This window comes from Dipteris shenzhenensis, chromosome 14, assembly GCF_047967505.1.
Source record: "Dipteris shenzhenensis isolate YYH24624 ecotype China chromosome 14, Dip_SZ_1.0, whole genome shotgun sequence".
NCBI classification, from domain to species: Eukaryota; Viridiplantae; Streptophyta; class Polypodiopsida; order Gleicheniales; family Dipteridaceae; genus Dipteris; species Dipteris shenzhenensis.
The window spans coordinates 18,093,968-18,118,457 of record NC_141609.1 but is presented as its reverse complement, the minus strand read 5'-3'; the positions used below and the strand labels follow the sequence as shown (position 1 = coordinate 18,118,457).

General features: G+C 41.3%; 1 protein-coding gene and 1 non-coding gene across 3 annotated transcripts in view; both read left to right on the top strand.

Moving 5' to 3' along the window:
* Nucleotides 1-20,878: 20,878 nt before the first annotated feature.
* On the top strand, nt 20,879-20,951 carry TRNAR-UCU (transfer RNA arginine (anticodon UCU)). The gene has a single exon. It is a non-coding gene; the product is annotated as a tRNA-Arg (tRNA).
* Nucleotides 20,952-21,345: 394 nt separating this feature from the next.
* The window catches only part of LOC147894282 (C2 and GRAM domain-containing protein At1g03370-like), a 57,264-nt gene continuing 54,119 nt past the window's right edge, over nt 21,346-24,490 (top strand). For both annotated transcript variants that reach the window (XR_015542105.1, XM_087384787.1), the window contains exon 1: nt 21,346-21,776. Coding sequence is in view for 1 of the 2 variants with exons in the window: in XM_087384787.1 (XP_087240913.1) it covers nt 21,431-21,776 (346 nt within the window). In the remaining variant the exon portion in view is untranslated. The remainder of the gene's footprint in view (nt 21,777-24,490) is intronic.

Sequence of the window (24,490 nt, the reverse complement as noted above, 5' to 3'; positions counted from 1 at the left end):
CCAACAAGTGGTGGACTTCAAAGATCAAACCGTTTTTGTTGCTCCTTCGGAAGGTTTTTCTCCCTTAAGCATTTTCAAATATATATTTTGCGAAGGACTAGCATACCCCAAACTATTCTTTGGTCACCAAATTAACTACAACATCCTAGAGCACACATCCTACCAAGACATAGCTTGCTGGGAGCTAACAAATGCTGATCATCAATTCGCACTATCAATCGACAATCTTTTTTTCAAAACAATGAAGATTTTAGTACGTCAAATCTTTTGTCTTCCTGGGTATGTATGCGAAAAGCACAGATAAAGGGAAAGAGCCTACAAGTAAAAGATGCACTCTTGGACACAAACATCGAAAAACTTCTACAATCAAACATAGGATTTCGAGACTTCACTCATTTGAGAACATCCATTGAGTACAAGTACTACCTCCAAAAAAAAAATCGCAATGTTGAGGCAACTAGGCCCTCCATGTTTCTTCATCTACACTATCAGCAGCATAAAAACTTAGGGAACCACTACTCGAATGTTTGAGAAAGCTAAGCCCTTCCAATGGAACTAGCAATTTGAACCTAAAAGAAGAGAGACACGATTTGATTTCGATCAGATCCTGTGACAACATCCTGTGACAACAGCACAATATTATGTTAATAAATTCCAAGCATTCAAAATATTGCTTAAAAAGGACAACACCATGCTAGTAAAAGTGAAAGACTTTTTCTTTGTAATAGAATTCCAAAATCGAAGAAGCCAGCACGATCATGGTCTTCGTTGGGTTCAAGAGGCACCTGTTTTTGGAATTTCACCCAATCATCACATAGAAGCATTTGTGAACACATACATCTCTACTAACATCGACAAATTCCCACTAAATAAAAAGGACATACAAATGCACAACCATCGCAAGACGTGCTTCAAAAACAAGAAAAAGCGCAGATTTGGTTTTCCACGTCTACCAATGGAAAAAACAACAATTTTACAACCACTTCATGATAACCTTGATAGCAAATTCCGAAAAAAGAGCATGAAAAACATCACATCAATGTTATTGGAGGAGAAAACAACATGTCATTCTTGAAAACATTGAAAATTATAGAAGAAGAATACATCCTTGCTATACGATCATCTATTTTCCAACCAACACTATTTTTGAAGAGACATCCAGAAGATATTTACACAAACAATTTCAACCCAACTATGTCCAAACTATGGGAAGCAAATATACATGTGCAATTCATATTGAATCCACACAGGGCTGCAACATACTGTATGTCCTACATAACTAAAATGGACAAGGAGAGTATTGAAGTGGTTAGAACTGCTCTCACACAAAGCATTTCCAATAACGCTCCAGAAAACGAATGCATTCAAAGAGTTTGAAATGCAATCTTGAACACCCAACACATAAGCTCTCAGCAAGCAGTATATCTAGCACTATCATTGCTGCTAACATCATCAACAAGACAATTTCAATACATCAACACAAACCCTCCCGAGAAACGAACGTACTTGCTAAAACGTCGAGAGCAACTACAATAACTAAATCTAGAAAACACCGAAATCTTCTTCGATTACATGATTGCAAAGTACTTGAAAACGTAGAAACAACCTTCACCACATTTGCTTGGTAATGTTTGTAAGTGAATACACAATTCACCTTTAAAAACACAAAAGAGGAAGAAGAACAAGATCATCCGCTACAATAACTACAGCGAGATAAATGATCCAAAAAACTACCACAGAGAGTTGTGTATACTCTTCCTACCATATCATGATGTTGAGCTACAACTTGATGAAAATAGTTGCACGTGGCATGACATGTACATTGACAACAAAAAAATTGTTGATGAAAATAAAAACAAATTTAACAAACTCATTCCAAGGTTCCCCACAAAATCAGATAATAGCTCTAGAAGCTCTTCCTCCAATACTACGTCCACATTGAAGAATATCGACACATATGACATTGGAATTGATATGCAAGGTTTGCCCAAGTCAACAATAAATCAACAAAATTCTTTGCTAACATACAAGATGATACCTAACCATGTATACTACTTCTCCTTGAGAAGTTAAATGATGAGCAATGTTTGATTCTCGAAGACACAATATTAAAGAAAAGGTGCCATCCAACAAAGCAACATCATCTATTCTTGACAAGAAATGCAGGAACAAGTAAAACCTTTGTGTTGCTACTAATAGTCCAAGCACTTCTAAGGCATTATTCACACAATAAAAGTACAAATTTGGAACTGCCAAAAATACTTCTGATTGCGTACACTGGGAAAGTAGCATTCAACATTGGGGGAACAACTATACATTTAGCCTTTCATTTGCCTCTCATGGCATCTCATTACACTAGTCTTTCATCAGAAAAGTTGCAAGAGTTATCGCAACTATACAAAGACCTAGAGGTTGTTGTGTTTAACGAAGTATTGCTCATTGGCCATAGCACAATGGTAGCAGACATGTGTCTTCGTGAGATCAAGCACAATCATCTACAACCTTTCGGAGGACTTGATGTCATTCTTTGTGGCGATCTATGCCAGTCCTATGAAGGACTCTTGGATTTTCATGGAGAAACCATCAAATTCTACAACAATGTCATCATTCTGGCAAGAAAATGTTCTTCTATACAAATTCACAACACCAATGCATCAACAAGACAATACATTCATAGACATACTCAATAGAATAAGAGTTGGGGAACACACTCTTCAAGACATCTCTTACCTTAATGAAAAATATCATTGTCAACCAAAAGAAAAACAATATGTCCCACACTTATTCAGAATCTACACAAACAATACAAAAGATTCTCGCAATGAAGAGTTGTTTAAATTGCTCCAAGAAGATCCACACATCTTCAAAGCAATCGACAAAAGACACAAGACATGTAGCAAAATTATAACAATTCCAACCAGTCCAAAGAACATAGCAGGATTACACCTGGCCTTGCTCTCAAGCTGGGAATGATAGTTGAAATATGTTATGGGAACTTGGACATCCAAGATGGCTTGGTGAATGGGGTCGATGGAATTTTCAAACATTTGTCCAATAACGCTCAACAACATGTGGTCTGGATATTGTTTAACAATCGAAACATGGGGAAAAGAACATGATACAACAACACCAACCTCTACGACATCAATATTGCACCAAATTGGACACCTATACAACCCATAACAAGGGAATTCCAAATTGAAAAAAACTAAAACACTATCTCGAGAAATCAATTCCCCATACAACGAGCAATAGCTAGAACCATCCATCATTCCCAAGGATTGTCTATAGATTGTCTTGCTTTTGACCCATCATTCATTAAGTCTCATGGACTTACATACACAGCTTTATCATGCATACATAATCCAAATAATCTTTTCCTCGTCATTAACCTAATCCAACCAAAACTCATAAAAGTCGATGTCAATGTTCTACAAGAAATACGACTTAAATACCACCGAAAGTGGAAGAAAAAACAAATACATTTCACTTCCAAAATAATCGCAACAATGACACTACAATCACTAAACACAAGAGCATTAACATCACACTATGAAGACAGACTCCATGACAAAAGCATGCTAAATGCAACAATCTTATGCCTCCAAGAGTTGCATTCCAAAAAGGACAACTCCCTAACATTGCCACGATTTACATGCTTGCAAAAAGATATCAGAGTTGGAATTGCAACATGTTTTAAAAACAATTTAGTCTTGGACCTTCAACAATACATCGTCGAGAGAAACAACGAGTGCTTCCTTACAATATTCAAGACCACACAATGCTCCAACATCGTAATCATTAATGTGTACAAAGGGGATTCAGCACCACATTCAATACTTGTGTATGTAATAGAAAAACTACTTCAAAAAATCAAACATGGAATTCCAACTACGATCATCGAGGACTTCAACATTCACTATGATCCTTTAAGAACTACTTCAACACAACTTACCACGTTCATGACAGATAAAAAATTCATGCAATTGATTCAAGAACCTACAACTATTGTTGGCTACACTATAGACCACATATGGTCAAATTCACAAATGAACAACAAAAAGTTGGCATTTATTGGTCTGGCCACTTTCTTATTTACAAAATCATTGACCTCCATGTAGGGCATGAGTTTTGAATGTAATTCACCTTGTTTCATTTTCACTCACGCACTACTTCCGTGTGGCCATTGGTTCCTTCCTTTTTCCAGCTCTATTCACCCAATAAATCCATATCACCATTCTCTAATTAACCATGGCACATGATGCCCAATAAAAGAATGCTCCATTTTTCTAATGACCCCAATACAAGGTCACTTAATTGAGAACTAGGGAATAAATAGCCTCACATTGCTTGGCTACCTCGATTGCTATATTGTGTTTCCCTTTCACAATGTTAGCCCAAAGGGCACCAACCACAGTAAAATCGTGAGAAGAAGAAGAGGAACTAGATGTAGCTTCACTTTTGTCCCATGCTCTTGATATTGGAGTCCTCAAAGGAACCAATGGTGGCCTTTTAGGGGAGGGCCCCTCATCTTCTCATGCCATTTCATGGTGGTCACACATGGCCATCTCATGGTGGTCAAGGATAAATCTATGTCTAGGATCTCATGCTAGCAAAGGTGCCCAAGGGTCAAGGTTTACAAAAATGGGATAGACCAAACACATATCACATGGCCTACATCATATGGTGAGCAGAGGTGATTTACAAAAGACAAAACATATGACATTCTTTTTGGAGTACTACTCCAAGCAGAGGACCTCAAAATTTGACCAAGTGATGATAAACAAAAATTTGACCAAGTGATGATAAACAAAACTTTGACCAAGCAGAGGACCTCAAAATTTGACCAAGTGATGATAAACAAAAATTCAAAGACAAGTTGCTCAAAAGGCAAAGTCCTTGTCTTCTACTACAAAGTTGGATGCTTCTTTTGCTGATGGAGTTCTTTCTTCAACCAGATTTGACATAGTCCTCTTCTTCTCATTGCAAAACTTTTCAGAGTGATTATTCTTTCCACAATATGAGCACGGGTTGATTCTATAACAATCCTTCTCAAGGTGATTGTTTTTCCCACAATGTTTACAAGCCTTGTACTTGCTCTTTGAAAACTTCACTGCTGCAAGAGCCTCTATATGCATCTTTCCCATTCTTGAAGTGTTCTTTCTTTCCTCTTCTTGTAAGGCACTAATGATGCCTTCTAATGAGGGTTGAGGAAGATTCTTCAAAGTAGTAACCACATAGTCAAAATCCTGAGGCATGCTCTTTAAAAGCACTGCCATAGCATCATCCTTAGTGACAGGGGAATTAATTGCAACTAGTTGTGTCATAATACTTCTCATAGTATTGACATGGGCAGCAACATTATCTCCCTCCATTTTAAGTTCAAAGAACTTAATTTTCAGATTTAATTTGGAAGTATGAGAGCTAGTACCAAACAATATGTCTAACTTGTGCCATGCTTCAAAAGGGGATTCCAAATCTAAAATGTGGTGTACATAGTCATCACCCAAACCTAATGCAATGATGGCATAGGCTTTCTGAATTCTCTTTGCATCTGCAGGTGTAGAAGTAGAGTCAGTGGCTTTTCCTTTACCTTTTGTTGTAGTTGATTCACCTTCCTAAGAGGTTTGAGTTCCTTCTTTGAGTAAGTCCCATAGATTCTCCTTCATAGGCATAAACTTTATCTTCATCTGCCAAGTATGGAATCCTTGGCCATTGAACTTGTCAATTTTATAAGTAGCCATGAGAGGGTCTTACCTTTGTTAGGCAGTGTCTACTCTTTTACAAAATGACTAATCTTGTGGAACAAAGAAATCTCCCTCACCATACAAATGTATATTGCTAGAGATAAATTCAGAGAATCCTAATTGTTTAGCATACTCATACCCTGTTGGCTTCTCGCAAAGTTTCTTGGCTGGGGTCTTCTTCACTTTGAATTTTGCCCTTCTTGCAGTCTTCTTCAAGTGATTTAGCATTTGAAGATCCCTCAGAGCTTGGCACTTTGACAAAAGATTAGTCCTAACTGAATTTCAAACTGAAAATGCATTCTCTGAACTGTACTTTGGCATTTCTTTAATCCTCAAGCATCACTCTAGCATTTACTCTAGCATCAAATGTCCAAAACTATCAAAAATGCATTGTAGTAGACTAGCTCAACTTGGAGGGCACAATTCACACAACTAAAGAAGAGATTGAGAGGGCAATCTATGCAAAAATAAAGCTTGAATATAAAGTAAGTTCACCACAAAGCATTAATGAAATAGTGCGTCTTTTTGTCTGGGAGATTTGCGCCTTCTTTGACTGTCTTTTCTCTAATTTCTCCTTGCTCTAGCAAGCATTGGCCTTCAAAACTCATCAGCCAGTAGGCTCTAGACATGGACCAACTTCTGCTAGGAGGGCTCAAGCAATGGTTGAGCAGAGGAGCAGAATTGCGTGTTTTTTCATCAAAGTTTGCTTGAATCAGTGCAGGTGGAATACTCCAAATCTAGGGAAATGCTTTGGGCTAGAGGGGCGCCCAATTGTGTAGAAACTCCAGCTGGAAGGGCTTGGAAAAAGTCATAAGGAATAGGGAGAACAGAGCTAAGCCTCTGAGAAGGAAGTAGGAAGAAAGCTCAAAAAGAGGTGTTGGAGAAGATGATGAGGTGGCACTACCAAAATGAGCTCTACAAAGCCTACCAGCTCTGACACCAAATGTAGAGTGTGGGATAGAAGAGATGCATCATGGCACAAAGAGTGAGAGCACAAGTGAGGCAAAATCCATGTATTAGAATGAAGGAATGACCTCCATTTTATAGAAAGAGAGGATGGTGTAGGCACCTCCCCTAAATCAGTGGCAATCAGCCCCTACATCAATGGGTCTGGCCTAAATCAAAGGAACCTCCCATGTGGGGGCCTTTGGCTTACATCATCACTTAGGTCACACACTAGACACATCATAGCACTAGATGTGCTTCTACAACACACACACACGTGACTCCCCTAGATGCACACATGCACCTTAGAGCAAGCCCTTGACCATAGTTATCCCAATAAAATCTTCATGCCAATGTTCTCTTTTTTATCTTCCCACAAGAGCTACCATAGGCGTTCTCAAAAAACTTGTAGAAAAGTGCAAGGACTCACCTGCCACCATCCAAATAAAACAACTATAGATAGATTCCAATGGGAAGACAAGCTTCATAACCCCTACACAATTGTTATCCATGTCATTCCACAAAAAATCATCCAAAACCACTTAGGAGCTCTCAATTTCCTTTTTGGGAACCACGTAAGTCATAAAACATTGAAAATAGTGTCACCAATACGCTGTCTCGAACAATAAGTCATAACTACAAGCCAAGAGTGAATTTTTTCTTTCTATTCTACTCCTTACTGCAGATCCCACCAAGCATAGCAGTAAATTGTTATGTTATACATTTATTTAGTAAGCTAGAAGAATAAACTGCCAATTTCCTTAAGAGCATAACAATAATCTACCCCAAGTAATAATTTTTAATTGCTCTCATAATCCAACCTGCCACTTCCTTAGATAGCATTTTTTAGAGGCCTTAATGATTAAACAACCCTATGTAGATCCTATAGTTTTCAATTCCATGCCTATACAAGCAAAAATCCTTTCCATCAAGATTTAAAGAGACTCTGACAAAGACTATACTGGTGCTTAATACTCGCTTAATATTGGCTGCTTATAGTAAACTTACACACCAAGTCTCTAAACCAATACTAGTCCTAGAACATCAGTGGTCGTGGGTAAAGGTTGTATTTTCTAGGCCCAAGGTACGACCATCGATTCTTCAACACCGCATAGCCACAAGTATCACGGCACTACTCCTATGATAGAAGGTCCAACCATGTTCTTCTAAGAATCAAAGGAGGCATAAAGCAACACTCGATCTCCCACAGTAACAATAACCTACTCTATCACTCACTTGACTCGTAGACAGTACACCATAAACACTAAAAGAGGGATGTGTTTAACCATTCATTTTTTCCAATTGATCAACCCATAGCAGAGAAACAACATGTAACCAAGGCTTCAAACCATGTATGAAAGAAAACAGGCTTTTCCTTTGGAGGTGATCACATATCTTATGGACTAAGATGAGAAAGTAAAGGTATATCTAACTTGTGCTCTTCTTTCATGTTCTCAGTGCCAACTAGTCAATGCGCTCTAGGGATGCTCAGAGACTATGGACACCAGTAATCTTCACCAGGTAATGTAAGAGAACCGCAGCGAGATGTCAACCCTTTGAGGCCAATGTAGAAAACCCATAAAAACATAAGACACATCTCTTGCAGCATATTCAATGTGAGAAAAGTACTTGGTGTACATTTACTAAATGTGGTACTCGTCTTTGTCTCATTACACAGTGTCAATAGGAATTGTAAGCATTAACCAAGGCTCCCTGTCCTTGGTTCCTACATGGCTCACTATAGCAACATGCATCGATGAGGCTCTACTCCAAGTCTAAAGCATCAAACATAGTGCGAGGACATCTACAACCAAAATACCTGGTCGTTCTTCTAGGGTGGCCATGAGAGCATAAGGAGAGTGGAAGATGCCTCTCTCCTAAAAGTGGGAAAGCTCGAGTGAATAGAGAGCACACTTTTGCTCTGGCTTTTGGTCCATGGGCACAAAGCTACGCCTAGAGCAAAGTGAGCACTAAGAAAACCAAGACAACCGGAGTGCCACAACACTTGTGCTCCTATAACCCATGTCTCGACTTGGTCGATGTCCATAGTGTGGAACTCTTGGTGCTGCTCCCCGAGGAGGCTTGGCCTTTTGTATTATGTGTGCCTTACAATGCAAAAATACTCCCTTGGTGCCAATGTACTCTCACACCAACTTGCAATATTGTCAAGGGACGGGTTGCGCTATGCCAAGAGTCTCAGACGACGATCCCAAGATTTCGAGGAGATGAGCAAGTGCAACAAAGAGGGGAATCTATGAGCACACTCTCCCAGATCACAAATGATCTCTGTGGTGCTTCCCCCAAAGTTTACTCCCTCGCATGGATCAAGACATGGATTGTACTTATTGCATTACTCTCCACCATTCTACACTAATTACTCGCTGGTACAATGCAGTGGTTCATGCAATGGACACATCCCGTATAATCCCATTCCTATTCTTGACCATCATACATAGGTGTGTATCATATGTAGCTCCCTTATGCCATTAAAATACTCCAATGTTGTTCTAGTATCCAAGGGTCCAACAGCTGTGGCCCTACTCTAACCGATTGTGCCATTGATTCCATCCTTTTTTCATTTTCACTCACTCACTACTTCTGTGGCCATTGGTTCCTTTCTTTTTTGAGTTCTATTCACCCAATAATTCCTTATCACCATTCTCTAGTTAACCACATGGCACATGATGCCCAATAAAAGAATGCTTCATTTTTCTAATGACCCTAATATAAGGTCACTTAATTGAGAACTGGTAGCCATTACAATGTCACATATGGTAGCCAATTGTTCTCACCCATAGCCATATTGCTCTGGGTGTCCCATATATTCCTGCCATCAATTGGGCTCACCATTATCACCTTACCGCTTGGACTTTGCAAGGGGACTGGAAGGGTGAGTGTGCAAGGGGACTAGAAGGGTGAGTGCGCATGTGCACGTGTGCGCACGCACACGCACGTGTGTGTGTGTGTGTGTGTGTGTGTGTGTGTGTGTGTGAATTCTTCTACCTCTTTGGTTTTCATCTGCGCACTCAGGAGTTTGATCTTTTCTTTGTTTGGGTTCATTATTGGCACTTTGGACTTTGTGGATAAACAGGAATTGTAAAGTCTTTGGTGATCCAATATTTTCTTTATTTGCTTTCTTCAAGTGTCCTCTGCAGCAATCTTTTTTTGACTGCTTGCAGACTCGCTACATCGATCATGATGTATATTTAGCTTGTACAGAGATTTTCAGCTAATGTAATTTCTAGCTCCTCGCTTTGAGGTGGCTTTTCTTGTAATATAAACAATCATAACTTTCACTAAAAAAGTGTGTGTGTGTGTGAGAGAGAGAGAAAACTTCAAGGGCAGGGGCCATGTAACCCATGGGGTGGACTCCTGGGGTGCCAACTCAATGCGTAATATGTTACTACCCTCGTCCAAAATCTAGGGTATGGGGGGACAAGGTCCATATATAATATGCATGGATTTCCTTTAAAATTTTCAAATATGCAAGAGAAAAATATGAAAATTTCATGTTCCCCTTCCCACAAAATATAAGGTATATGCCTTGAAAAATATGTAAGATTTTTAGATTTGTACATATTTTTCATAATATGTGAGGCCCAAGGGGGGGGTCTTTTGGATGAGGGGGGGTAAAACAAAAAATACACTAAAATATGAAAACCCATCTCCTTTCAAATTAATGTAACTTTTTCATGTGTTACCCAAATTTCAAGGTGTAAAGACATAATTGAAGCTCTTTTAATGTAGAACACAACCATGCTCATTTGAATAATTTCTACTCATGGCACATTGTTAAATTAGTCTCATACTCAAGATTTTGATAGGTTTTCTTACTACAGGGAGTTGGTGCCCTAGGGGTGGACTACTACAAAATCTAAATACAACATGCATTCAAGGAGTGATTTTCAAACCATTACTTACATATAGTTCTTGCATTTGATAGAAGTTAAAATTTTGTGATTTTGTGAATAAAAAATCCCTTTTGTATCTATTATTTTGTGAGATTATTAGATTGGAAAACCCCATAGGTTGAAAGCAATATTGCATGGTTATCTATTTCTAATTGCATTCCTTGAGACATTTAGTGGGGAACATTTTGTGAACACATGATTTCACATATGATGTATTTTGTATTGAGAGTGGTAAAAGGAAGGCTTCGAAAGGAATCTCCCTAGAGGACTTTATCCATAGAAAACTCTATGAGTAAGTCAAGACTTTAGAGTAAAGTAATCATAGATAAGACATCCAACTCTATAAAAGAGTCTTTCATGTATGCATCATTTAAGAGAAATTTTTGTGAAGTTGGGCATGATTTTGAGATTTTCGGCTATGTCTTGATTATTAATTTGAGTCCCCTTTGTGCTAGTCTAGTCTTTGATTATGTTGGTTATCAATGAAATTTTAAAATAGTTGAAGATACTTCCCTTAAAAATGACAATGGAATTGAATTTGTGAGATCCCCTCCCTTTCCCTACAGTCATATGACCATGTTTTTTATCAATGAGATTTAAAGACACATGATAATACTTCCCTTAAAAGTGACAACAGAATTGAATTTGTGAGATTCCCTCCCTTTCCCTACAGTCATATGGCTATGTTTGTTATCAATTAGATTTAAAGACACATGATAACACTTCCCCTTACAAATAACAACAAGAGAACAAAATGTATGCCATGATGTTTAATTGCTTTCCTACAAGTCGTAGACTACCACATATTACATTTGTTTTCTTTGAGGCACTAGCTTATTGACATGGAGGTCCACTTTGACATATAAGAGCCTTATTAGTGTTATAAGACAAGGAGGACTAACTAAAGTTTTCCACATTTGGGTATGAACGAGGTCCACTTATGTTAAATCTCTCAATATCATGTTAAAAATGCTTGAAAACCCACTTAAAATACGTTATTTATGGACTTTGATGAAGAGAAACTAGTTGAAACATATGAATGAAGGCCAAAAGAAGGGGTTAAGTGAATGGTGGGCAATGCGAATGCTACTTTGAGCAAGATTGTCATTAAGAATTCTAAGGGATGAGATCAATTTGATATGTGATCTTAAGCTCAAAGCATGGACTTCACAATGTAGAAATAATTTTCCTGAAAGAGTAAAAGTTCTTGTTAATTAGGTATCGCCATAAATGGAATTGTGTTGTGAAGATTAACTTTTAACATAAATAAACTACTTGCATTCAGAATATTCATTTAGAATCATGGTTTAGAAACACTCCCTAGAGGTTAAGGGTGAGTCTATACACATAATTCTTAGTTCTATTTAAGAGCCTAAGAGAGTCTTTTCATAGACTAAAATGCAAGGTCCCTAAACTTTGTACATCCAAAAGTCTCCTATGTGGTCTTGATTCTCTTATCCTCGCCATGCTAAGTCGACGTGCTTTTTCTCTAGCTCTAGCTAGTCATGCTCATTAGTCTTTACCTTATGCATTCTCTTTCTTAAATTTTGGCATGGTATCAGAGCTTTCATAAAACCAACATGCACATAAGCACTCTTTGAATTTTTAGAGTAGACACTACACTTGCTCATCACTTGAGCCAAGAGGTAAGACCCTCCTTCGTATCTCATTGCCTATAGACCATGTTTGTAAAAATTTCCTTGCTATTACAAGGTTAAGATACAAATGCACTAATCCTTGTAATCTAGGAAAGCTTTATTCGATGTAGCCAATGTAGCTCTCTCTAACTATTACATTGAGGGAGGGTGTTGAGAATCATGGTTTAGAAACATTCCCTAGAGGTTAAGGGTGAGTGTGTGCACATGGTTCTTATGTAAAGAGTCACATGAAAGGTCATGGCTTCATAAACACTCTGACATGAAGCATGCCCAATGTACAATGTGGTGATAGACACAAAAAATTGTGTGGTGTATTACCCAAATGCGTGGAGCTCTTGGTTTTATTTAAAGAGCCTAAGAGAGTCTCTTCATAGATTGAAATGAAAGGTTCCTAAAATTTTGTGGTATTTATTCTCTTATTCTCTCCATGCTAATTAGATGTGCTTTTTCTCTAGCTGCTCTAGCTATTCATGCTCACTCATCTTCCCTTGTGCATTCTATTTCAGAATTCTGACAATATTGACATAATTGAACTAGTTATGTTAAGCTTACCAGTGAATGCGCTAACATAACATAATGGTTGGTGGGAAAAGACCGTAAGTAACCTTATTTTTCATAATATGAAGTGAGATATCCTAATTTGAATGCATTGGGTTAACATAGCATATTTAAAGTTAGTGAAATCAAGAATTTTGCCCCACAAGTGTTGGACACATGTGAAATAAAGAGCATCCAAGAAAAATGTTTGTTTGGCCCATAAAAGATAAAAAGCAAACAAGTTGTGGTGAATTAATGTATTATCCAAGATGTCAAGTTTTTTAAATCTTTTTTGTTCACAGCTTTGAATCCTAATCACCTATATTGCATGAGTCTAGGGGCCCAGAGAGGGCAAGCATGACTCTCCTAAGATCTCACAAGAGATCACCGTGCCCTATAGACACCCACGATCACTTTTATTCATCAATTTATATTAGCAATGGGAGCGGCGACACGAATAGGTTCCCCTAACATTCAAAATCATATTAATTAAGGGGGGGGGGAGTGGTATATGATGGCAAAATATTTAAGGATAAACTGGGGAGAGGGGGGCAATAATTAGTCTCACATGGGGGAGAGAGAGAGCTTGAATTAAGTAAAAGGGGAGGGGGGGGAGGGACATTGAAGAGGGAGGAACGTGTGAGATTAGGTAGGGGGGACGACTTATGAAAGGCATTAAAGAGGAAAGGGCATCCCAAAGGTGGAGGGGATGCTCCATCTTCCTCCCTTTCCCTCACTCTTTTACAATAGAGAACTACTAACCTCAATGGAAGAGCTTAATGATGAATCATTCATAGCCTAATGAAAGTCATGCTCCAAACCTTCAAATTGGCATAAGAAAAACCCATGAAGCACAAGCCAAGGGATAGCTCATAATCAAATGTGAGTTGTGTTCGAGGCATCTTAGAACCTCACTATGAGTGAAGCTCAAGTTCCATACCCAGTAGTAGTTAGTGTAGTAGTTAATGCAATGCTATGGGCTTAAAATTTGAACATAAATTCACTGCTTGAAGCCCCATCTGTAGGAGAGGTGAACAGGAGCGGCGACACGATTAACCTAAGCTTTTGGGCTAAATTTGAAGATCCCTCTCGAAGGTTCGTGAGCTCGCCCTCTCCCTCTATATATGCGTTGCCTCTCTCGCTCTCAGTTTACCTCTCTCTCTTTCTGTGTGTGTGTGTGTGTGTGTGTGTGTTCCCCTTCGTCAACGTGCCAGTAGCAGCGAGCTGCCTCCCTCTCTGATTGATTTGAATAGGCTGCCTCAGCCAATTAATTAAGCACTTTTAACTTAGGTTAATCAGCATTAGAACATGCTTAATTAATTGAATCAAAGAGATGAAGTGCAAGAGGGAGGCAGAGGTTTAGTGGTAGGCTAGTGAACAGTAAAGAGAGCTACCTATTAACCTGGGTGGGTGTGAGCCCTAATTTCTAGCAATGCCCTAGATACGATTGGCTCTTTCTCGTGGATTGTAAGGCTGAGGTCCCGTAGGTTTCCTTACGTTTGACGCTTCCGCCCACAAGAAGGATCTAAATAGCCTCTCTGTTTCAAGCTAATGAGACTTCCTAAAATTCCATATCGTGGCCACCAAGGTGGTAGAGGCCGCTAATATATGTTGGATGACTAAGATCCTAGCATTCCACCCCAATGTGATGCTGTGCCACTTCCTTAGCTTCCCCTTCACTTTTTCGACGAACCATTCGGATCTCTATCGGAGGGTGACTGACACACCAAGTGGTGCACCAAGGTACCTTCGTTAAGACATCACGCTCAACATCATGTGATCATGTGTGCATAGCACCACCATGTGATCATATGTGCATAGCACTAACCCAATAGAGTGCTATAAAGGAAAGGGTTAGATGCCCTAACCCTAACCCTAAATGGGTTTGTATATATTCTACATTTTCAACTAAATCTAGTGTATAATTAGTCATTTGTGGTGTGCTCTCTAGCTGTGCCCTCTCTCCTCATCTCCACTCTTCTCCTCTCCCCTCCTCATATTTTGTCATGGTATCAGAGCATGGTTCTGCCTTCCGCTGAGACACCATCCTTCTTATGAGAGTGATTGAGAGATCGAGAGTTCTTGAGTGTTCTCTTCCATTGAGAGAACTTCATTCATTTCATGTGTGAGATTTCCATTCATTCTTCCGTGAGAGAGTGATTGAGATTCATCCATTTCTTTGAGAGAAAATTTCCGTTCGTTTGAACAAATTTTCCGTCCATACATCTTCATCCTTGAGAGATTTTGTGAGAAATTTCAATTTCGATTTGAGAGAAAGAGAGATTTCATTGAGAGAGAGATATGGATCTGTTTTCATTCTGAGAGGGATAGCTTCATTTGAGAGAGAGAGATATAGCTTCATTCTAAGAAAAAGAGCTTCATTCTGAGAGAGATAGCTTCATTTTCTTATGAGAGAGTTCATTTGGAGGATAGCATCCAAGTCCACAGCACCATCATCCATCAACTCTGCAACGAACTGTCTGGGAGCCCGTATGCACCATCTTTTAACAACTGGTCGTAAACCAATACAAGGCACACACGTGGCAGTTACCACCTAGCCCCCGGCGTGCCTGTTCCCCTCATCGACTCAGATGCAGGCCTTCAACTCCATTGGCACATCCCCTTTTTGAAGAGGGAGCAATTTTGGTGCTACTACGGCAGTGCACACCTCGAGCGGCAGATCCATCCCCTTTACATGCCCATGTAATGATGATGGACATGGGCCCACTTCCGCAAGCTCTTACAAAAAGATTTGAATATTTTTTACAACTTCCCTAAGTATAATTTTCCCAAGGAAATGACTCAGTAGGGATTTCGCTTCCACCTCTAGTCAGTAGGTATTTTGCTTCCACCTCCAGTCATTCAACGACACCTACAGCTATGTTCCAGACCCCGCAGTGATTGCAGTAGCAGTCCACTTCAATCGCCTCATCCTCTTGCTCCTCCATGATTTCCCCACCCATAGTCGGCCCATTGACAACAAGCTCCATAATCTCAACAACCAGATTGTCTTCAACCCTAACATCGGCCCCTCTCAGTTCCAGGACCTCCGCCTCTACCTTCAAGTCTGCAAACTCCATGGCCATCACATTTGCACCTTTGAGGACATGCATGCCACCAACTTTTGGAAGTTCTGCTCGTACTTCATGCATATCGCCCCCCACAAATTGGATTGCTACACAATCCACGAGACAGTCCTCTCCACTCACCTACTCCAGCGCAACTGATCCAAGGATGGCTTAGCAACAGGAAGGGGGTCATGTTAATAGCCACAACCATGGATCACAGTGATAGATTTGGCCATATGGGTTTTGAGCTGAAAAGGCTCAACATCAAGCTATCTTGATGGGGCTTGAGCCGCAAATGGATCAATGCCATTCTAGTCCTATAGGTTTTGAGCCTCACATGGATTAAGATAGAGGTAGGTGCCGAAATCATCCAAATTGGCAAGGATAATACAAGAGCTATTTGGATCCAGTATATGGATAACACAAGAGCCATTTCAAGTTAAGAGAAGGTTGAGAGAATGCCTTGGTGCCATATGGTCCCAAGTGGTTGTAACAAAAGAGAGATAAGAGAGAGTGGTATAAGGAAAAGGGTTGGCCCTTCCTCCAAAAGGTGACTTGTATAAAAGGCCAAATGGTTGACTTTGGTCTTCATTGTTGTATGCACAAGTTTGGAATACAAGCTTCCTCTTCTCTTTCAAGAGTGTATTTGGGTGTTCTCTTATTTCCCTTGTAGTGTCATTGTGGTTGCCATTCCATCCCCCTTCATTCTTCCCTTCCCTCTCCCTCTCTTCTCCCTTCTTCCCCTTCCCTCTTTCTCTCATGGGAACACTTTGCAACAATCCAAGAGCCGCTTGAGTGACACTTGCGGACGACTCCTGCTTGCATTTCTCTCACAAGGAGTAGCTTGGAGTGGAGGCTCCATTGGCATTCCTTCAAGATACCCATGGCACGTGAGTCACCGTTGAGACTACACAGTGTCACGCCTCTAACTCCACCTCTACCTCCAACCAAGAAGAATCCTTCTACTATCGAGGAGGAGTATAAAATGCGGCCTACGATTCCAAGATGTTAGGGACCATAACTCCCTTAAGCATGATCAATATCTTGAAGATACCAAGGATGGTCAAGGGGTACAAAAAGTGAAAATGGATCCTCACTAGTTGACATATGTGGGTGTTGTTACAGCACACCATGAGTTCTCATCTAATTGAGGAGCCAGGTTGTATAGAATTAAGGCCCCCCTAGGATAGAATCCCTTAAAGTAGAGGAAATCCCTTTCGTTGAGGCTAAGGCCCCTTTGGAAGCCAAGCCACCACCAAAAACCAAGGCTTCAAAAGCCAAAGGCACCAAGACTTCTCCTAATGAGAAACAACCTACCCCAAAAGCTTTGGAGGACGATGAGGAAGAGGAAGTTGATTTATGCCATCCCCAAGCACTTTAAATCTTACACAGTCTAGACCACAAAATACTTCTTGAGCGTGCTAAATGGATGGCATAGCAAGGGAACCAACATAGTTATGATGGTGCGGCTAAGGTTTAAAAAGTCGACCTTACCAATGAAGGCAAAGACCCTAACCCAATCTACATAGCCAATGACCTCACCCCTAAGCAATGCTCCAGTAGCAAAGATGGATTCCATACAGTTCTTGATATCACTAGTGACACTCAGGAGATGGAATGTGTACCAGCTCGATGTCAAGAATGCATTTCTCAATGGTTACCTAGATGAGGAAGTCTTCATGCAACAACCAGCAGGTTATGTTGAACCAGGATAAGGTTTGCCATCTCAAAAAGAGTCTCTACGGCTTGAAGCAAGCACCCAGAAGTTGGTACAGCAGAATCAACAAGTATTTTGTTGATTTGGGATACATGAAATCCAATGCAGATCATACTCTCTACTACAAAGTTCAAGGGGAAGACATTACTATTGCAATTTTGTATGCAAATGATCTGATTGTGATTGGAAGCAAGGATAGCTTCATCAAAAAGATAAAATAAGACTTATTTGCAGAGTTCGGCATGAAAGATCTTGGACTTATGCACTATTGTCTTGGAATTGAGTTCTGGAGAGATTCAGATAGCACCTTTATGAGTAAGCTCAAATATGTCAATAGTCTCCTGAAGAAGTTTCATATGGTAGAATGCAAGATTGCAACCGCTCCCATGGAATAGAGTTTGAAACTTACAAAAGATTCAGAAAAGCCTACACTCAATGACAGAGACTACAGACCGCTCATCGAATCTCTTATATATCTGACTATCCCACGGCCAGATATTTGTTATGTAGTAAGCTCACTAGCACAGTTTATGGCAAATCCAAAACAGTCTCACTGGAATGCAACCAAAAGAGTCTTGAGATACATCAAAGGTATAGGACAATTTGGAATAGAATACAAAGGAAGTCATCCACGATTGCATGGATACTGTGACAGTGACTATGGCAGAGATCATGAGACCAGGAGATCCACACGGGGATATGCATTTTTCCTTGGTCAAGGTGCTATATCATGGTTGTCAAACAAACATCCAACTGTCTCTTTGTCTTCGACTGAAGCATAATATAGAGCACTCACTACAAGTGCATGTGAGGCTATATGGCTCAGAAGACTATTGTCGAAAACAGATTACTTTGATGAGTCAAAGACAACAACAATAATCATCACTCTAGGATAAAGCACATTGAGGTCAGAGAGCACTTCATCAGAGAAATAGTGTTACTTGGTGACATCACACTGTATCATTGTGATAGCAAAGAGAATGTTCCCACCACACCACAAAATTCCATCGTCGGACATTCATACAACAGATATCGCAGACCACCATCAATCCTTCTTGATGAACTCAATGCAACAATTTTTGAAGACATAACCATGTAGAACTACAACAGGACCTCCTCGGTAAGGAAGTCCCAGCGCGCGTGCTGCAACAGGCGACACACGAGAAAGCTCCTCCAAAATAACATAATCATCTTCTTCGCCATATAAAGAACCATAATCAACTCCGGAAGAAATCTTCTCAACACCAATGCCAGGCGAAACATCTGCACCACTACCATTCTTCCTCGGTGAAACCTCTTCAGCAGAAACATCACCAACAATGCTAACAGAACCATTCTTCAGAGTAGCAGAATCTTTACCAAAAAATTCATTCCCAGCTTCGCCAATGAACTCATGACCACCAACCAACTCAGGAATAACAGAAACAACGCATTCAGAAGAAGTTGCAGAAGCCAAATTAATGCCACCATCCAAAGCAACAACAAAAGTTCCTCCATCATACACTTACGGTAAGAAGAGACTCTTCTATGACCAGTCACCAGCCGACCTACATCATCGGGAACCTGGCACAAACTAAGTCGAGTAACAATTGACACCCTCACACTCTTATTAGTTCTGCTTTCACCCTGACCACAAGAAACAATAGAAAGCATCATCCGAACCAGCTTATTCAAGCTCTTCTTAGAAACTCGCTCACATTAAACCAAACCTCCAAACAATACCCAGTTAACAAAATCCCGCCAAAACTTAGAAACAAAACGTACAAACAAAAAAGACGAACCTCAAAAACATAATTCTCTATAACCTGCAATAACAAATACTTAGAATTCGGAGAACAATCCTGTAACGGAGGAAGATGGCGCACAAGCGAACAATAGGTTCGAACCACATCTCTCCGTGAACCCGAACTCCAGGACGGAAATCAGATTTCTGATATCGAGTCAAGCTCACCACGTAATTCTTGCTGAGACGCTCGTTATACCTGCACAAGTTTAGAGTAATTAAAATACAAACAAAGTAACCAAACTACAACCAACCAAAGGAGATAAAAATACAGACAATACTCACTCGACATACTCTCCCAGTTCATCGCTGTCATGACTGAAATCCAAGCTTAGAACAGAATGCAGCTCCTTACCACCTCGTATGCAAAACCGAGAAAGGCAAACCGACACTGCACCCCACGCGGATGAAACATAGAAAAGTCAATATCATCTAAAACTATCCGCTCTTCAATGATTCCTACAACAGAGTCATTCTCAGTTCGACTTAGGACTACTTTGCTGCACCGACCGGTTCATAGCCATAACAACAGCACCCTGTGTAGCCTTGAAGATAGGATTCTTAACGATGTCGAACGGAACCTCTAGCACGCCCGTTGCAGCAATACAAACATCCTGCTCCTGCCTAATAATCCGCCCAAAACAGCGAAACATCTCCATAATCGATTCAACAGGATACAAAGATCCATCAAGCTTCACCATCTGCAGCCCGCCTCGAATCATTCTTTCCGTGTCCCCTTCATGCGTTGAGCCACTTCATCTTGTAAGATTCTTATGATATCTTCGTCCGCCAATGACGAGAAGCTGCTGTGGATCTTCTTCTCCAAGATTTTCGCGGAGGAAAGATCTTTGGCACGTGTGTCTTCATCCTCGGGGACCTCCCCAGGGGCTCCCCTCCATGACCATTTGCACTTTGTAAAATTGCACGTGAAATATATTACTCCGTTTCGAGCGTCCTCCAAATCGGAGCCAATGTGAATTTGGTTCGCCCCTAGCCTTGCAGTTTTCATCGCACCCTACGAGACTAGAAACTTGAAAGGTTGCTCCTTTAGGTTGACAACGTGGATCACCTGCTTGTCATGACGTAAGGTCATCAGCCTCCAATTGAAAGAAAAAGGTCGAAAACCAAAGGTAGCTTTGCGAATCATCTGCGAAGGATATTTCACCTTTTGCTGTCTCACGACTCTTGAACAAAATTCACCTAACGAAACCGCTACTTGTCCGTGCCGTTCCGAATCGCGATGATGCCTAAATAGCTCCTATCTGCCAACAAATGCATGACAGTCAGCACAACAGATACAAATGCATATTGCGTGGGTTGCAACAAGGGCAGCAAGGTCGAAAAGATCCATTCTACGCGTTCCAAATATTACATATACACGGTACGTTCCCATTGTTGCAGGCTTGCAGCTTATTATCGTCGCAATTTCCTACTGTGCCTTGCCTTGTCCATCGCAATAAGCAGTACAAGATACAAATTAAATTTGTTGAGGCAAATGCAGATGGCACGCGAGCTCCCGTGGCCTAATGGATAAGGCATCTGACTTCTAATCAGGGGATTGTGGGTTCGAGTCCCACCGGGAGTGATAAGTATGATTATTGTTGACTTTACGGCCTGGTGGCTGGCATGGCCAAATCAGTTCTCAGTCGGCTTTTGACTTTTTATAAGCCATCTGGCACGTACAGTGGTTGCCAACTCAGCTCACAGGCGGCTCGGGACACGTCACACCATGTGACGCTTCGAACAGCCCACTTCTCGGTACAGGGTTCTAGCACGTGGCAGACCGCGCGACCGCAGGGACACACCACGTCATCAGTGCCCGAAGCCAACAGGACCAGGGCTGGGACCCACGTCATCAGCTCCGTAGTGAACTGTACTGTCTGTACATAGCCAAAGAGGACCCGGAATTTGTGCCGTATGAAGCGCTGATCATGGAATTGTGGGCTTTCAAATGCTGCTTCAGACTTCTTCCTCTTTTGGGTCGTTTGGTATTCCCCTGAAATCTTCCAGCCTCTGCTCAATTTTGCACTTTTCCTTCATTCAAATCGCCCCTCTCATCTCCAAATGAACCTCCAGGTGCATATCCGCCAGGCCAGAAACCTCTTGGCCGCTGATTCTAACGGCCTCAGTGACCCCTACGTTCTCCTTCAGCTCGGCCGTCGTAAGCGCAAGACATCGGTTGTTCTAAACAGTCTCGATCCCTCCTGGCACGAAAATTTTACTTTCACTGTTGTAGACCTTGAGGGCGAGCTGGTCTTAACCGTTTTGGATCAAGACCTGTTCGCGGATGATTTCTTGGGCCAGCTGAAGATACCCGTGCCAGCTTTGCTCGCTGCTGACGACCACACATTGCCATTGAATTGGTACCCACTCCAGAAATCTCACAGCAAGTCCAGGACCCCTGTTTCAGGTACATGCGCTACTTTCCAAAGGTCCATTGATCAGAAACGAGTGATTCCTTAGGCTTGTATCCTGGCTCACACACGAGTGGTTTCCTGAGGATTGTATCCTTGCGGTGCTTTTCAATATTTGCATTAGTATTCTCAAATAATTTTGAGAGGCAAACCTACATTTGGAAAGAGAAACCAACCAACAATGGGCCAAATGACGCTTTTTCCCCCAGTCAGCGACGGACCTCTTTTATACGTCTGACCAAAAAAACTTTTGAGAGGAAGCTTATACTGAATAACATGACCTCGCAGTAAAATGCTTTATTGGGAATTGGCATCCTATCGTTCGTGGTTCGCATCGTACCCTCAAGTTCCTTAACTTTGTTTGTACACGGTACCATTCCTCACTGAGCGACAAGTCTCACGGGGAGGCGAGAAGACATTTTGGAACGAAAAGACATCGTGTCAACTTCGAGTAAATCACGTATCGATTCAGTGAAGCACACGAAGTGAACAACAATGAAAGCTGGAGATTTCAATTTTGCAATTCCGGAAACTACTACCTTTTGCTACCGCCAAGCCGTGGCCTGATCTGTTCAAAACTATTGCAGATGTGTGTCGCCTCTCTTGAATAGTAGCCCAATGGTTTTAGGCCTGTCTTATCCAAAGCCTGCCATTATTCTTTACACATAAACTACACTCTGGAACCATCTCAGCATATAATTTTGAATGTATTGTGCCTTGTGAACCTTGTTGCATTCCTGCATCAAAGTTAAATAATCATCCAACATGAATGCCTTGTGAGGCTTGTTGCATTCCTGCGTCCAAGTTAAGTAATCATCCAACACGAATGACCCATCACTGGCCCCATAGCCTTTAACGAACTATTTTTGCTTTTGCATGATGGGCTTCTGGTTAGTACCTTGTTACTAATCATAGGTGTTAGCTATTTGGTAATAGAGAGCATCCAACTTTGGTTTTGAAAGTTTTCTCCCTCAGTTGGGTGCCACTCCCCTCATCTTGGAATCGTTCTTGGGGTGTTGCTGCTTGGAGGGCAGAAGTCTCACTAGCACCCCAGTTTTCCAGGTACATGGTTGGCAAATTTACTATGGCGTGCTGAGGGGTTGCTGCGGAAGGGCTCAGTACTGAATTAACTGCTGCTGAACTGCTGATACTGAAATAAGAGGCTGGAACCCCCTCTAGTCATAAACAGGTTGGTCTGGTCTCTAAATAGCCAGTCATCGGTAGGGATCTGCAAAAATGCCAACTGGTTCAGTATACAGACTGTTACCCTGCCTGAACCCCATGCAATGCAGACTACAAATGGGCCTGTTCTGCTGCAAAGTCAAGGGGTACATACTGCTGCTGTTGTGCAGTCCCCTGCCTACATGGAAATCTTATATAGACTATGGCCTGTTGCTGCTATCCTGGCAGCTGCTGATGGCAGTGCTATTGCTGTTCTAGGCAGATGACCTCAGGGCTATAGTACGAGGGAAGGTTTGTGGAGGAATTGGAGCACGAAGGTCGTTGTGACCTGGACGTGAGAGATGAGAGAGGGGGCAGGTGGAAGATGAAGGCCTGCAAAGGAGCAGGCAGTGCAGAAGATAGCTGGTCTGCAGGGAAGATGACACAGGCAGGCAGATGGAGTGAGGGGCTGCGCTATTAGGGGGTGTGGGCAGGAGTATGAGGATGGGATCTATTCAGAGCAACCATATCGCTCTGATGATTTTGTACCTGTTTAGTGATCAAAGTGTAAGGTAGGTGCGGATAAAAGGATGGTGGACCTTTATTTAAATTGCAGTTTGAATCAAAACATGTGGATGCATCAAATTTATGATATAAATAGTGATTTGCTCATATGCCATGAGATTGCTTTTCAAATATGCTTCTCATGGCCATTTCTGATTTTGGCAGCCGTAGATTTGTAATCAGTATTTATGGAAGCCATACTTCATGAGATAGCTTTTCAAATATGCGTCTCATGCCCATTTCAGATCTGGGAACATTTGCCCCCTATCTGACCCCAACCAGGGCTCTACAGTTGTGCCTATATAAGGCAACACCCAGCCAGTTTGTTGCAGCCCAACGCGGGTCCTTGGTCAGCCTTATAAATGGCTCTATCCACGGCATCCAAGCAACGCCAACAAGGGTCTTCATGCGCAGCCCCCTCATGAGCATGTGTTCCTCATAGAGGGGCTCACTTATTGGGCATCGACCCATACCCATCGACCCCCCTCATTGACTCAATGTGGGCCTACACCCATTGAGAAGAGAAGCTCTATCTGCTCCCTCTAGAGAGGCGCTGAGGAATAGTTGAAAGCATTATCCACGGTGGGGCTGTACACCCACACATCCTGCTCCTCCATGTACCACTCCTTTAACTGATAATGGAACACCGGGTGGTCTGAAGACTGCTTCATGTTGTCCACAAACCATCTGAGCCTGACTGGATTATGAGCTCATGACTTACACTTTCAAATTTGATGAAGACCATCTGTCATTTTCTGCTGAGGCATTGGAGGGCCCTTGATTCGAGCAAGAAACCTTGTTTCGAATTAACCACGTGGCATTCCAATGTCAAACCCAGGTAGAACCATGTTACCGACCCAATGTGGTTCTGCTAAACTAAGTCATGAACACATTAGAATCTATGCGATGACTGGTACCATCCATATCTCCGTCTAATGACTCACCCAATGCGACCATGCCATCCCCTATTGACAGATTACGATCT